Source organism: Plasmodium yoelii, assembly GCF_900002385.2.
Source record: "Plasmodium yoelii strain 17X genome assembly, chromosome: 4".
Classification (NCBI taxonomy): domain Eukaryota; phylum Apicomplexa; class Aconoidasida; order Haemosporida; family Plasmodiidae; genus Plasmodium; species Plasmodium yoelii.
Genome location: NC_036176.2, coordinates 104,884 through 122,556, shown reverse-complemented (window position 1 = coordinate 122,556; position 17,673 = coordinate 104,884). Strand labels below are relative to the sequence as shown.

General features: G+C 20.6%; 5 protein-coding genes across 5 annotated transcripts; all 5 read left to right on the top strand.

Moving 5' to 3' along the window:
- Positions 1–1,192: 1,192 nt before the first annotated feature.
- On the top strand, positions 1,193–2,300 carry PY17X_0400300 (PIR protein; the record flags this gene model as incomplete). The annotated part of the gene is made up of 3 exons (XM_022955022.1): positions 1,193–1,207; positions 1,316–2,128; positions 2,214–2,300. The coding sequence occupies 3 exons, from the start codon at positions 1,193–1,195 to the stop codon at positions 2,298–2,300; spliced, it is 915 nt and encodes a 304-aa protein (XP_022811508.1).
- A 2,375-nt stretch (positions 2,301–4,675) lies between these two features.
- PY17X_0400200 (PIR protein) lies at positions 4,676–5,758 on the top strand (the record flags this gene model as incomplete). The annotated part of the gene is made up of 3 exons (XM_034637736.1): positions 4,676–4,690; positions 4,799–5,587; positions 5,672–5,758. The coding sequence occupies 3 exons, from the start codon at positions 4,676–4,678 to the stop codon at positions 5,756–5,758; spliced, it is 891 nt and encodes a 296-aa protein (XP_034493382.1).
- Positions 5,759–8,117: 2,359 nt separating this feature from the next.
- PY17X_0400100 (PIR protein) lies at positions 8,118–9,144 on the top strand (the record flags this gene model as incomplete). The annotated part of the gene is made up of 3 exons (XM_034637735.1): positions 8,118–8,132; positions 8,253–8,990; positions 9,079–9,144. The coding sequence occupies 3 exons, from the start codon at positions 8,118–8,120 to the stop codon at positions 9,142–9,144; spliced, it is 819 nt and encodes a 272-aa protein (XP_034493381.1).
- A 2,349-nt stretch (positions 9,145–11,493) lies between these two features.
- On the top strand, positions 11,494–12,604 carry PY17X_0400097 (PIR protein; the record flags this gene model as incomplete). Its single annotated transcript, XM_034637734.1, has 3 exons — positions 11,494–11,508; positions 11,653–12,429; positions 12,518–12,604. The coding sequence occupies 3 exons, from the start codon at positions 11,494–11,496 to the stop codon at positions 12,602–12,604; spliced, it is 879 nt and encodes a 292-aa protein (XP_034493380.1).
- Positions 12,605–15,023: 2,419 nt separating this feature from the next.
- PY17X_0400095 (PIR protein) lies at positions 15,024–16,164 on the top strand (the record flags this gene model as incomplete). The annotated part of the gene is made up of 3 exons (XM_034637733.1): positions 15,024–15,038; positions 15,160–16,014; positions 16,099–16,164. The coding sequence occupies 3 exons, from the start codon at positions 15,024–15,026 to the stop codon at positions 16,162–16,164; spliced, it is 936 nt and encodes a 311-aa protein (XP_034493379.1).
- Positions 16,165–17,673: the final 1,509 nt, after the last annotated feature.

Sequence of the window (17,673 nt, the reverse complement as noted above, 5' to 3'; positions counted from 1 at the left end):
GCGATAATATTAGAACTAGCATTACCAATGAAAATAATATTAATAATTCTATAGTTTACTTAAAAATATAGTTTATTATAAATACAAAAGCAAATCATATATTTAGAAAATTAATAATTCTAAGTTATTTTTAATGAATAATTTTAATATATACATACATGAGTTAAAAGGTTTAATGGTAGAAATATAATTAAACTATGTAGCATAAGTAAATATTATATTGCTACATCCTTGTCTTAAAAAATCATACTTCCCTTATCTCTCCTCTCAAAGTGCAATATATCAACCTAATACACATAATTTTCTATTATACTTTAAAATTATCATCAATACGTATTTATGTGTTATATATTTAATATTTACTAAGTATTATCTTAAAAAAAATATGCATTAAAAGTCTTATTTAAGCATATAAATACGGTTTCAGTGCTAATTGTCGTTTTAAACCGTGGGAAATATGTGCAAAATATATTATAAAATTACCCAATAAGATATATTTATAAATTGAATTATATAGGGATAAAAATAAAGTTATTGAAAATGTTAAATATAATTGGAATGGATATATATTAAATAAAAATAATATTAAAATCATGTATATGCAATTAATAAAGGGAGCAATGCAACTTATTTTATAAATGTTATAATTTTAGAAAAAACTATATTATATATTATAAGAAACAAGTATATAATATTTAATATATTTAAAAAAATAACTATTTATATACTTTTAAGGATTATAGTAATAATAAATTTCTTAATTGTTTTAATTTATTCAATATATTAGTTTTGGGGCACCATTTATTAAAACAAAAAATATAACGTTTATTTTCTATATTAAATCACATGTATAAGGAGATATATTCTAAATTCATTACAATGTTACTTTAATTTTCATAATAATGGTCATATGAGTGTTATTAAGGATAAAAATTTATACAAAATTGTATTATATATACAATAATAACAAATGTATTAAACAACCCTCAAAATAAGGCAATTTATCTAACTACCATAAAAGTATATATTGTTCCATATTATCTTTAAATTGATATTAAGAATAATAAAAATACGTTTATCTACAAATAATTGCTGTATATAGGGTTAAATAATGTATTACCTATTTTAGTATATATATAAAACTAATATGATATCCCCTTAACCTAGAGATTATAAATTATATTCCATCATAATGAATGATATTCTAGTATGTACACTTTTTGATATTATATTTCCTACAAGCTTCATTAAGTTTTATTTTAATAACATTTTCTTAATACATATTTTTATCAATTTTTTTTAAATGCTTTTTTAGTGTGGAAAATTTGATTATTTGAGGACGTATTTACCCGATGAATTAGGCGAAACAGGAACACTCAATTTTGATGAAAATAAGGATTTAATACAATACTGCCCTGAGAAAGATTCAGGAGAAAATAAATGCAATAATAATCTAGATAAAATTACGGCTGGATTTTTATGGTTACTTGAACAATGTTATTCTACATTAACAAGTAAAGATTATATTGAAAATAATACTAATGCATTTTTTCTATATATTATTTCATGGTTTAGTTACAAATTAAAGCAAATCAAAGGGGGGGAATTCACCACAATAAACGAATTGTATAATAAAAATGTAAAAGATAGTGGTAAATATACAAAATTTATAAGAGAAGCCTATACAATTGGAGAGCTTAAGGGATTCATGGATAAACGAAATGATTTGCTGAATATTAATATTGAAGATCTGTCTAAATTTTATGATGCATTTAAATTAATATGTAGTATGCATGGTAATGTTTCAACGAATACAATTGGTGACACACTGTCAGATAATGCTAATAGTTTTATTGACACATATATAGAGCTTAACAATAATCATAATGTTGAAGGTATTGCACGTAATAAAATATTGCCTGTTTTATCAACTGATTATGATAATTTAAAAAATGCTTGTACTAAAAAAGGTGCTAATTGTAAAGATTTATCATTCCTTCCAGAGATAACAACAAAATTTTCTGCACAAATATCTGGAGATACATCAGATTCGTCGATAGGAAACAGATTATTTACAGTTTTATCGATATTTGGTGCAATAGCATTTTTTTTGGGAATTTCTTATAAGGTAAATAATAAAGAATTAAAAAAAAATTATTATATATATGCAAACATTAATAAACAACCGTATGTTTCTTAACATTTTATATTAGTATTCATTATTTGGATTTCGGAAACAATTTCAAAAACAAAAATTAAGAGAAAAAATAAAAAATATAAAGAAGAAAATGAATCGTTAATATATGATTCAAAGAGAGTGAATATTTCAGGAATAGTAATAATGATTTATATATTTTAAGAAACTGTCCATTGCGAAGTAATTTTTGCATAATTTTTATATAGTTTTTATGTTGTGAGACCCATATTCGGGTTAGGGCTAAGAATTATATTGTATTAAATTTTTTATAATTTGAACAATAATTTAATATATGTATCATTCCGTATGTTTAATCACGAGATTAAATTCAAAAGTCAAATATGCTCCCCCAAAGGAACATATCCATTAATATGAAATGTGTTGCATAATATTTTTTCATATGTTATAATATATTAAATTGAGGGTTCATGTCAATTTAATATGATTAAAATAAAATGTCTATATTGATTATATATGAATTCATATTATGCTATATCATAATTGTCTATTATATAAAACTTGTTAATCAGGGGCTATATTGAATTATTCACATCATATTATACAATGCATTTCTTTGTTTGGTGAACACATTTATTTAGTAAAACTTATTATTTGTGTCATTATTTTTATTTAAATTGTATTTTAACAACCGAATAATAATAATAGATATTCATAAAATATCGATCGAGTATCGACAATACAACGATATCTATAAAAGGCATTTTATGCATCAAACATTTTTAATAATACAATAAAAATATACATATTAATAAAAAAATTAAATTATAGATAAATGTATACTATCCTTTTAATTTTCAATTGTATTTAGTATCATTTTATGTTAAATTTTTAATTAATATTGATAGAAATAGTTATATATACGTTAATTTATTTACTATAAAGATATAATATTAGATTGATCATTATTAATTTTTAAACTTTATAGTTTTGAGGTATAAATAAATTATATTTCAAAAGATTTAAAAAATAAAATATAATGTTATAGTTTGTTATAATAATTGTAAATAATTTGATAAATATAATATCGCTATTATTATATGCCTATATATATAATCTAATAAATACTATACTAATAACTAATATTGAAATATTGTTATATTGTGAAACCTTCATATAATTAAATATTAATATTATTGAAAAGACACATAATGATGCATTATAAAGGCATAATTTTTATATATTTGCTAAAGATCCAATTTGGGATTTGTAATTTTATATTATAAAATATGGATAAATAGAGAAAAGCCGAAAAACACAATTAACGTCAAAAGTCTTTTTATTATTTCATATTAACACGTATTGTATTATCATTGTTTAATAAATAATCTTTAATTACAAATAGCATTGTTTTATCATAAAATTAATATAATATAGATCTTTTAATAAACTATTTGAATGTATATACATTGATAACTATAACAATAGAATATTTAAGATAAAACTGAACAATTCAGAAAATTTAGCGAATGTTTATCTAAATTTATATATTAAAAGAGCAAATATCTATCTCTCTCCTCTCAAAGTGCAATATACCAACCTAATACATATAGTTTTCTATTATACTTTAAAATTTGCATCAATAGTTATTTATATGCTATATTTAATATTTACTAAGTATTATTTTTAAAATAATCTATATTCAAAGACTTATTTAAGCTTATAAATAACATAATAAATCTGGGTTCAGTACTAATTGGTGTTTTAAACTATGGAAATGATACGCGAAATATATTCTATAATTATCTAATACGGAATATTTATAAATTGAAGTATATAAAAATAAAAATAATGTTATAAGATTCATTAAAATTAATTGTGAATTTATTTATATTAAATAAAAAAAATATAAATTATGTAATTTGCATAGAAAGTGGAGCATGTAAGTTAATTTGAAAATACTATAATTTTAGAAAAAACTATATTATATATCATAAGAAACAAGTATATAAAAATTTAATATATTTTTAAAAGCGACGATTTATATACTTTTAAGGATTATAGTAATAATATTATTTTTTATATTTATACAGTATTTAAGTTTTAGAATTCAAGTCATTAAAACATAAAATATAAATATATTCCTTTTCTATGTTCAAACATAATTTAAATTCATAATAAAAGTATATTAATTTTTATAATAAAGTTATAGCAGATGCTAGTAAGAATAGCATTTATTGTATAAAATGCATCATATCTATATTTAATCAAAAATGTATTAAGCAACCCTCAATTTAAGGTAATTTAGCTAATTGTCATAAAATAAGTATAATATGATTTTAGTAATACTACTGTATTATTATTTTATATTAATTTAATTATTGAAAAACTTATAATATATTTAACTACAAACAGTTGTTATTTATAGGGTTAAATTATTTGCGTCACATATTGGGAGCAGTGTATATAAAACAGCATGATTTTATTAAATTTACAAATCAAAAATAAGATTCCATTATAATGAATAAGAAAGTGGTATATGCATTTTTGATATTGCATTATATTTAAATATCATTAAATTTTATTTTAATAAAATGTTCAATAATATACATTTCTAATAAATGTTTTTAAATTTTTTCCTAGTGTGAAAAGTTCGAGAATGTATGGGGTAAATTTCCCGATAAATTAACCAGTGATAATAAGTACCAATTTAAAACAGAAAATTTCTTAGATGGTTATTGTGATAGTTATAGTTGTGATACTGATGCCGAAAAAATTAATGGTGGATGTTTATATCTTTTTAATCAAATATTTGGGACTTCTCAATTGTTTAAGTCTGTTGCAAATAGTAACATCAATATTGTTGAGTACATTATGATATGGTTAAGTTATATGTTAAACCTAAAGGAACAAACAGGAAATGATACCAATCTACAATATTTTTATAGTACAACTATAGATAATGATAGGTATAAAAATTCTATAGCTGATGTTAAAGAGTATAAAAATTATAAGGATCTTATAGATAAAAAAAAAGAATTCATGGATATTTCTAATGAAAAAATATCTAAACTTTATGATTTATTTAAAAGTTTATGTAATATGTATTTTTATTTGGATGAAAACAATCCAGATTGCACGAAATATATATCAAACGCTAAACAATTTGTTAACAATTATAAAGAACTTTATGGAGATTCTAGTAATAATGATAATAGTTTATATAGACAAATATTATCTAATTTATCAACTGATTATGGTAATTTAAAAAAGAAATGTAAAAATAGTTCGTCCTTTCCATCGATAGAAATAACAGACAATTCTGCACACACTTCTGAAGTTGCATCATCAAGTTCGTCGATATCAAAGAACTTATTTATAGTTTTATCGATATTTGGTGCAATAGGATTTTTTTTAGGAATTTCTTATAAGGTAAATAATAAGGAATTAAAAAAATATATTATATATATGCAAACATTAACAAACAACCGTACGCTTCTTAACATTTTATATTAGTATTCGTTATTTGGATTTCGGAAAAGAGTTCAAAAACAAAAATTAAGAGAAAAAATAAAAAATATAAAGAAGAGAATAAATCATTAATATATGATTCGAAGAGAGTGAATATTTCAGGAAAGTAATAATGATTTATATATGTTAAGAAAGTGTCTATTTGGAAGTAATTTTTGGTCACAATTTTTGCATAATTTTTATATAGTTTTTATGTAGTGGGTCAGGGTTGTATTATGGAACCCACATTGGGGTTATAGTTAAGTATCATATTATATTTAATTTTGAATAATTTGAATACTAATTTAATATATGTACCATCACGTATGTTCAATCTCGAGATGAATTATAAATGTGCACCCCCCAAAGGGATACTACCATTAATATGAAAAGAGCCACATAAAATTTTTTCCATAAAGTATAATATATACAATTGAGTGTTCATACCGATTTAATATGATTAAAATAAAATGTCTATATTGTACATATTAATATAGATGTTGAATATATATGAAATAATATTATGGAATATCCCAATTACCTATTATATAAGTCTTGATAACCCAGAGCTATATGGAATTATGCATAACACAATATGTTTCTTTATTTCATGAAGGTTTTATTTAGTAAAATTTATTATTTATATAATATTTATTTTTATTTATATCATGTTATCCAACTGAACTGTAATAATAGATATTCGTAAAATATAAATACATGGAATATCGATCGAGAATCGACAATACAACGTTATCTATAAAAGGTATTTTATGAATCTAACATTTTTAATAATCAATAAAAATATGCATATTAATAAATAATTACATTATAAATATATGTATACAATCCTTTTAATTTCCGGTTATATATAGTATCATTTTATGCTAAAGTATTAAATTCAAATAATAGAAATAGTTCTATATACATTAATTTATTTCCAATAAAGGTATAATATTAAATTAATCACTAATAATTTTAAACTTTATAGTCTGAGGTATAAATATATTATATTTAAAATAGTTAAAAGAAAAAATTTAACTATATTAATAAATTTGCATATCATATTTTGTTCTAATAATTATAAATAATACGATGGATATAATGCGTTATTATTATATGGTTATACATATAATAAAATATTATACTAGTAACTAATATTAAAATATTGTTTTATTGTGAAACCTTCATATAATTAAATATTAATATTATCGAAAAGATACATAATAATACATTATATAGGTATCAATGTTATATATTTGTTAAAGATCCACTTCGGGATATGTGGTTTTATATTATAAAAATTTGGATCCATGGAGAAAATTATAACGACTTAATTCATGTTAACTGCCATTTTATTATGCCATATTAACTCTTATTATATTATTAGTTTTTATTGAATAATCATTTTTTAATCTAAAACATTACGTTACCATATAATTAATAAAATATAGAATTTTTAATAAATTATTTGAATGTACATACATTGATAACTATATCAATAAGTATATAAGATAAGAATGAACAATGTATAGTATTTAGGAAATATTTATCTAAATTTATATGTTAAAATGGAAAATATATCTTATCTCTCTTCTCTTAAAGGGTAATTTAACAACATAATTACGCACAGCCTTCTATTATACTTTAAATTCCATCAGAATGTATTTATATGTTAATATTTAATATTTACTATGTATTATTTTAAAATCAATATACATTCAAAGATTTATTTAATCTTATAAATATATTAATAAGTACGGATTCAGTGCTAATTGTTGCTTTAAATAATGGAAAAGATGGGAAAATATATTATAAAATTACCCAATAGAGAATACTTCTAAATTGGGATATGTAGAAATAAAAATAAAGTTATTTAACGCATTAAAATTATTTTTTAATATATCTATATTAAATAAAAATAATATAAATTATTTGATTTGTATAGAAAATGGAACATGTAACTTAATTTGAAAATGCTATAATTTTAGAAAAAACTATATTATATATTATAAGAAACAAGTATATACTTTAAGGATTCTAATAATAATAGATTTATTAATTTTTTATATTTGTGCAATATTTGAGTTTTATGACGTTGTTTGTGTTCTATATTAAAGCATATGTATATATTTTTTAAATTCAATATAAAAGTACATTAATTTTTATAATAAAGTTATATGAAATGGTAATAAGAATAGTATTTTTTGTATAAAATGTATTATGCAATCCTCTATTTAAGATAGTTTAGCTAAATGTCATAAAATAAGTATAATATGATTTTAGTAATACTAATGTATTATTATTTTATATGAAGTTAAAATTAAGAATAATATGTCTAACGAAAGATAAGTGCTACGTAAAGAGATTAAGCAAATATAACATATATTCTATGCAATATATATAAACAACATAACCCCGCATAATCTCAAAATTATAACAGAATTTCATTATAATGTCTTATAAAGTGGTATATATCTTTTTTCTTATATTATTCGTATGTTGCATTCCTATAAATTATATTAATTTTCATTTTAGTAATATTTATATTAATACATTCTTTTGTTTAATTTGCAAAATATATTCGTAGTGTAAATCAATTAATGATATTGATAAATATTTTGTTGATGATCCGAACAACTTGGGAATAGGTATTTCTATGGATTTATTAAAAATGTATTGCCCTGATTATAACTGTAGTAGTGATGAACTAAAGATTATCTCTGGTTTTATATTGTTACTAAATATGTTTGGTGAGGAAGATATAGGTAGTGATAAACTTGTTGAATACGCTATTTTATGGTTAAGTTATAAACTAAATCAAAAAACACAAAATGGAACCACCAAATTAGACGATTTTTATACTAAACATATAAAAGAAAATAGTTGTTATAATGAGAATATAGGTGTTAATAGTGATGATAAGATTAAAAAGGATGTTATAGAAAATAAAATAAAATCGATGGATATGAATATTAAAGATATATCTAATTTTTATGATCCATTTAAATCATTATGTAACGTGTATAGTGAACTTGATCCAGAAAAAACACAATGCAAGACATGTTTAGAAAATGCTGGAGAATTTTTTGAAAAATATGAAAAACATAAAAATGCTTTAGATATTACTAAAGGAGATTCTTATTCTCAACTATGGTTTAGTTTATTAAAAGATTATAAATTTTTTGAAAATGAATATAATCGTGTTAAATGTGGTAATGTCCCATCGCTTGTAGCTTGCTCACAAAGTTCAATAATTAAAAATACACTAATTACAATTGCAATTATATTTGTTGCAGCATCAATTTTATTGGTAGTTTCTTATAAGGTAAATAATAAGATATTTAAAAATTATTTTCATTATATATATGTAAACATTAACGAACAACCGTACGCTTCTTAACATTTTATATTAGTATTCGTTATTTGGATTTCGGAAACGATCTCAAAAACAACATTTAAGAGAAATGCTAAAAAAATAAAGAAGAAACTGATCATTAATACATTATTCGAAGAGTAGTGATTATTCCAGGAATAGTAGTAATGGTTGATATATTTTAAGAAATTGTCCATTTCGAAGTAATTTTTGCATAATTTTTATATAGTTTTTATTTTGTGGAACCCATATTCGGGTTAGGGTTAAGTATTATATTGTAATTTAATTTTTTATAACTTGAACAGTAATTAAATATATGTACCATCCTACATTTTTAATATCGAGCTGAAGCCTAAATATGCAACCAAAAAAGAGGTACTGGCATTAATATGAAAAGGGTCGCATAACATTTTTTCATAAATTATAATATATATAATTGAGTGTTCATATCGATTTTAAATGATTAAAATAAAATGTCTATATTGTATATATTAATATAGATATTGACTATATAATAATTGTCATTAAATAAGACATGTTAACCCAGAGTTATATTGGATTATGCATATCATAATATACAATACATTTCTTTATTTGGTGAAATATTTTATTTAGTAAAACTTATTGTTTGTAGCATATTGATTTTAATTAAAATCATGTTATCCAACTGAACTGTAATAATATATATTCATAAAATATAGATGCATGGAATATCGATCGATAATCGACAATATAACATAGTCTATAAAATATCATGATGTTTCTAACATTTTTAATAATCAATAAAAATATGTATATTAATAAAAACTTACATTATAAATATATGTATACTATCCTTTTAATTTTTGATTTTATATAGTTTCATTTTATGCTAAAGTTTTAAATTCAAATAATAGAGATACTTATATATACATTAATTTATTTACCATAAAGGTATAATATTATATTAGTCACTTTAATTTTTAAACCTTATAGTTTTGAGGAAAAAATAAATTATTTTTTAAATAGTTAAAAGAAAAAATATAAGTATATTAATAAAATTTAATATTATATTTTATTCTAATAATTATAAATTATGTTATAGATATGATGTGTTATTATTATATGCCTATACATATAATCTAGTAAACTACCAATAACTAATATTGAAATAATGTTTTATTATGAACCTTCATATAATTAAACATTAATATTATCGAAAAGATAAATAATAATACATTATAAATGTATCATTTTTATATATTTGTTAAAGATTCAATTTGGGATATTTGGTTTTATATTCTAAAAATATGAATCAATGGTGAAAGGGTTAAAGACTCAATTCATGTTAAATGTCATTTGATTATTCTATATTAACGCATATTATATTATCATTGCTTTATCGTAGAATTAATAAAATATAGAATTTTTAATAAATTATTTGAATGATATACATTGATAACTATGACAGTAGAATATATAAGATAAAATTAAGTATGTAGAATATTTAACGAATATTCAATTTAATTTATATATTAAAAGAGAAAATATATCTTATCTCTCTCCTACTAAAGGGTAATATAAAAACCTAATACATATAGTTTTCTATTATACTTAAAAATTTCATCAATAATTATTTGTGTTAATATTTAATATTTATTAAGTATGATTTTAAAAACAATCTACACCCAAAGATTTATTTAAGCTTATAAATACGGGTTCAGTGTTAATTGTCGTTTTAAACCTTGGAAATTATGCGTAAAATATATTATAAAATTATCCAATAAGGTATATTGGAATAAAAATAAAGTTATTTAACACATTAAAATTGTTTTTTAATTTATCTACATTAATTAAAAACAATATAAATTTATGTATTGGGGATAGAAAATGGAACAATACAACTTTGTAAATATTATAATTTTAGAAAAGTCTATATTATATGTTATTAGAAACAAGTATATAGTATTTAATATATTTTTTAAAAAGGCTATTTATATGCTTTTAAGGATTATAGTAATAATATAATTTTCATTTTTTATATTTATACAGTATTTAAGTTTTAGAAAGGCAATCATTAAAACATAAAATATAAATATATTTCTTTTCTATGTTCAAACATACTTTAAATTCATTATAAATGTATATTCATTTTTATAATATAGTTATACAAAATTTTAGTAAGAATGCATTTCTTGTATAAAATGCATCATATATATATTTAATCAAAATGTATTAAGTAACCCTCTATTTAAGGTAATTTATCTAATTATGATAAACAGGAATAGAACATTTCTTTACTAATAATATTATTTTATTATGTATAATAATTTAATTATTAAAAAGTTATAATATATTTAACTACAGACAGTTGTTATATATAGGGTTAAAGTATTTACGTCACATATTAGGGGCAGTGTATATAAAATAGCATGATTCTACTCAATTTACAAATCAAAAATAAAATTCCATTACAATGAATAAGGACGTGGTATATTCATTTTTTAATAATAATAATAATAATTTCATTTACATTTGTTTGATATTGTATTATATATAAATATCATTAAACTTTATTTTAATAAAATTTTCAATAATACACGTTTTTATTAATTGTTTTTAAATGATTTCTTAGTGTGAAAAGTTCAAGAATGTAACGACGAATTTAAAATATGATTCGAATAATGAAAGCTATAAATTTATAAATAATGAATATTTCCAAGAGTATTGTACTGGTGATAGTTGTGATAATGATCTCGACAAAATTAATGCTGGATGTTTATATTTGTTTGATGCATTTTTTAAGGATATTTCTGCGTTTAGAATGACTGTAAAAGGAAACATTGATATTGTTGAATACATTTTGATATGGTTAAGTTATATGTTAAGCCTGATCAAAAGTAAAGAAGATAATAGAAAGCATTTTTATAATACATATATAATGGATGGTGATGAGTATACTAATAATATAAATTATATTATTGATTTTGATGGTTATAAGGATCTTATAGATAAAAATTATTATATTTTAAATATGGATATTAGCATTATATCTAGATTATATGATGCATTTAATACATTATGTGACATATATAATGGGCTTGATACAAACAGCTCAAATTGCGCGAACTATTCGGAAAAAGCTAGACAATTTATTCAAAAATATGAAGAATTTAACATAGATCATAACATTACTAAAGATAAACCCTATTTTCATGCATTGATTACTATATTAAATGGTTATGATAATTTAAAAAATGAATGTGAAGATTTCCCATCCACTCCAGATATAACAAACATAATTTCTGAACATGCTTCTGAAGTTACATCAAGTTCGTCGATAGCAAGCAAATTAATTCCAATTTTATCGATATTAGTTGCAATAGCAATTTTTTTAGGAATTTCTTATAAGGTAAATAATAAGGAATTTAAAAACTATTTGCATTAAATATATGCAAACGTTAACAAAAAATCATATGTTTCTTAACATTTTACATTAGTATTCGTTATTTGGATTTCGTAAACGAGGTCAAAAACAATATTTAAGAGAAAAAATAAAAATAATAAAGAAGAAAATGAATCATTAATATGTAATTCGAAGAGTAGTGATAATCCCAGGAATAGTAATAATAGTTGATATATTTTAAGAAATTGTCTATTTGGAAATAAGTAATTTTTATAATAATTTTTGCATAATTTTTATATAGTTATTATGTTGTGGGACCCGTGTATGGGTTAGGGTTACATATTATATTGTAATTTAACTTTTTATAACTTGAACAGTAATTAAATATATGTACCATCACGTATGTTTAATCAAGATATGATGCCCAAATATGCACCCCGAAATGGGGATAAGCTAATATGAATTGGGTTGTATAACATATTTTATAAGTTATAATATATATAATTGAGTGTTCATGCCGATTTAATATGATTAAAATAAATATATTACAAATATTAATATAAATATTTTCTATATAATAATTGCCTATTATATAAGCCTTGATAACCAAGAGATATATTGAATTATGCATATCATAATATGTTTCTTTATTTAATGAAAATTTTATTTAGTAAAACTTATTATTTGTATCATATTTGTTTTAATTTAAATTATGCCAACATAACTTTAATAATAACATTATATATGAAGTTGGGTATGAATTATAATAAAATTCATTTTGATTATTCATCTATGTTATAATATAACTTCAGGTTAATGAATATATTTTATTGTTAATTAAACATATTACCAATATATAATAGGAAGTCATAAAATATAGATTCAAAAAATATCGATCGAAGTTCGACGACACAACGATATCTATAAAAGATGTTTTATTCATCTAACATTTTTAATAATATATAATAATTGCACTATATATACAATATTTTTTAAGTTTTAATTGTTTTACTATTCTCTTTTTGTATTTTACATTTGTATTAAAATTAACTAGTATTAATAGAAGTTTTATGCGCTTTAATTTACTTATCATAAAGGCATAATAATAGATTAATCACTATTAATTTTAAACTTTATAGTTTTGAGGTATAACTAAATTATATTTTAAAATAGTTAATATATTTGAATATAAGAATATTAATAAATTTTCATTTATATTTCGTTCTAATAATTATAAATAATATGATAGATCGAATACGTTATTATAATACGACTATGCATATAATAAAATACTCTACCAATAATTAATATTGCTATGTTATGTAACCTTCGTATAATTAAATATTAATATTAATTTTATCGAAAAGACGCATAATTTATATATATTTGTTAAAGATCCAATTTGGAATTTATAATTTTATATTCTAAAATATGGATTAATGGAGGTGTTAAAGACTCGATTTATGTTAAATTCCATTTTATTATTACATGTTAATTCATATTATATTATCACTGTTTAATGAATAATCTTTAATCATAAACAGCATTGCTTTGTCATAGAATTAATAAAATATAGAATTTTTAATTAATTATTTGAATATATATACATTGATAACTATAAAAATATAATATATAAGATAAAAATGAACAATTCAGAACATTTAGAGAATATTCAACTTAATTTAAATATTAAAAGAGCAAAGATATCTTATCTCTCTCCTCTTAAAGTGAAATACAATAACTTAATTAAACATAGTTTTCTATTATACTTTAAAATTTCCATCAATACTTATTTATATGCTAATATATAATATTTACTAAGTATTATTTTTAAAACAATATACATTCAAAGACTTATTTAAGCTTATAATACGGGTTAAGTTCTAATTGTCGTTTTAAAGCGTGGAAATTATGCGTAAAATATATTATAAAATTATCCAATAAGGAATACTTATAAATTATAATATGTAGGAATAAAAATAAAGTTATTTAAAATGTTAAAATTATTTTTTAATTTATCTATATTAAATAAAAATAATATAAATTTATATAATTTGCATAGAAAATGGAGCATATAACTTTAAAATACTATAATTTTAGAAAAAACATAATATATATTATAAGAAACAAGTATATAAGTATTTAACATTTTTTTTAAAATTTATATTTATATACTTTTAAGGATTATAGTAATAATAACTTTCTTAATTTTTTATATTTGTGTAATATTTGAGTTTTATGACGTTTGTGTTCTACATTAAAGCATATGTATAAGTATATATTTTTTAAATTCATTATAAAAGTATATCCATTTTTATAATAAAATTATACCAAATGTTAGTAAGAATAGTATTTTTTGTATAAAATGTATTATGCAAACCTCTATTTAAGATATTTTAGCTAAATGTCATAAAATAAGTATAATATGATTTTAGTAATACTACTATATTATTATTTTATGTGAAGTTAAAATTAAGAATATATCTAACGAAAGATAATTGGTATGTAAAGAGCTTAAGTAAATATAACATATATTTATGCAATATATATAAATAACATCATCCCACATAATCTCCAAATTATAACAGAATTTCATTATAATGTCTGCTAATCTGGTATATATCCTTTTTTTTACATTATTTGGATGTTGCATTAACTATAAATTATATTAATTTTCATTTTAGTAACATTTATATTAATACATTCTTTTGTTTAATTCGTAAAATATATTCGTAGTGTGATGTAATTAAAGCAATCGATGATGGTATTGTCTTCCATCGAAGTTCTCAAAATTATACGTTTAATGGAAGTTTTACCGATAAGTATTGTCCTGATAATAAGTGTGATAATGATAACATAAAAATTAGTTCTGCTTTTATAGCATTACTAAAATTTTATAAGGATTTTGGCGATATGAAAAATTTAGACAGTGATAAACTTGCTGAATACGCTATTTTATGGTTAGGTCACAAGGTGAATCAAAAAACAGAAAATAGAACCACCAAATTAAACGATTTTTATAATAATCATATAAAAACAAATAGTCATTATGATCAGAAAAAAATTGGTGATAGTGATAGTAAGATTAATATAAATGTTATAGAAAATAAAATAAAATCGATGAATATCGATATTAAAGATATATCTAATTTTTATGAAGTATTTAAATTACTATGTAAGATGGGTAGTGAAGTTGGTAAAAAAGAAACCCAATGCAATACATGTTTAAAAAATGCTGGAGAATTTTATGAAAAATATGAAAAACTTAAAAATGCTTTAGATATTAATAAAGGAAGTTCTTATTTTCAACTATGGTTAAGTTTATCAAAAGATTATGACAAATTTAAAGAGAAATATAATACACGTGGATGTAGTAATATCAAATTCCTTGAAACTTGTTCACAAAGTTTAGTGACAAAAAGTCCAGTGACAAATTGTCCAGTGACAACTAGTCCAGTGACAAATAGTCCAGCGACAAATTGTCCAGCGACAAATTGTCCAGCGACAGAATGTCCAGTGACAAAAAATACACTAATTACAATTGCAATTATATTTGTTGCAGCATCAACTTTATTGGGAGTTTCTTATAAGGTAAATAATAAGGAATTAAAAAAAAATATTATATATATGTAAACATTAACGAACAACCGTATGGTTCTTAACATTTTATATTAGTATTCGTTATTTGGATTTCGGAAACGATCTCAAAAACAACATTTAAGAGAAAAGCTAAAAAAGTAAAGAAGAAACTGATCATTAATATGTGATTTGAAGAGTAGTGATTATTCCAGGAATAGTAATAATGGTTGATATATTTTAATAAATTGTCTATTTCGAAGTAATTTTTGCATAATTTTTATATAGTTTTTATGTTGTGGAACCCATATTCGGATTAGGATTAAGTGTTATATTGCATTTAATTTTTTATAATTTGATAACATTTATTAGTTTAAAGAATTGTTTTAAATATATATAGGAAATAAATTATTAAAATATGTAAGGGATAAGTTGTAATTTTTAATATTTATATTAAGTCTAAATATGTAAGAAAAAATGAGAATAAAGATGAATATGAAAAGGAATGAATAAAATAATATATTTTGGCAAATAAGAATTTGATTTTTTGTTAATATAACTTAATGGTAAATGTGTTTAACTAAGTCTTTTTGTATTTTATTGTTAATTTGGGGTTATTGGTTTATGGGGGAATTTATCGAATATTGGAATCGATATAAAAAGATGATTCCAAAGCATCGATTTGGTCCTAGAAGAAAAGGTTGATTTAAATAATTACAGCATTTAATATGAGAAATTAAGGAGGGAGTGAATTGGAAGAAAATAATTATTATGATTTCCTTCCTCAGTGACAACGGAACAAAATGATAGATGAAGTGAGTGATGTAGGAATGGATTTGAATGAAATAAAAGTATAAAGTGATATTTGGAGGAAATATATATAAGGGAGAGAAGTTAAGTTACGTTAAAGGTATATTTATTTTACACACATTATTTTATGAATTATGTACAAGGTAAATAAAAAGAAAGTTATGAAGTATACAATTTTTAAAATATTTCTTCATTATCAAATATTATACATTTTTACTATTTTTATTTTAGTATTTTCCATTTGGATGGAGAAAGGAATTGAAGAAAAAAAAACATGAAAGAGGTTATAAACTCAACTGATGGAAAAAAATAAAATGCAAATAATTATAAATTCATCTAATCAAAAAAAACAGACTAAAAAATCAATAAATTCCGTTTGTGGAAAAATCTCCATTGTTAAATATGTACCAACTTATGCAAGGCGATCCTGTACCATTTATTAATTTTTTTTTTTTTTTTTTAATTTTTTTTGTTTATAAAGAAATCACAATTCTTTAGAATTATAAATTTAATTAATGTCTTATATTTTTTCTTAAATAACCAAAGCTCAGATGTTTATGATTCTGACTTTAAAATTCAATATAAATATTAAAAATAACAAATAAGTAAATTCGTTTATTATTATTATAGGTAAATAAACTCATAAGTATCATCAAAAAATATATATGTGTAATATCATAATATAAATATATGTATTTTAATAATCTATATAAAACGATGTTGTTTAATCAATTCATTTGATTTCCATTATAATATTTCTCTAAAATTATAAGAATAAAATAATTAATAATATAATGAATGAATAAAAAAAATATATTTTATAAAATAATTTATTATTGAAAAAATTCATAATAATATTTTTAA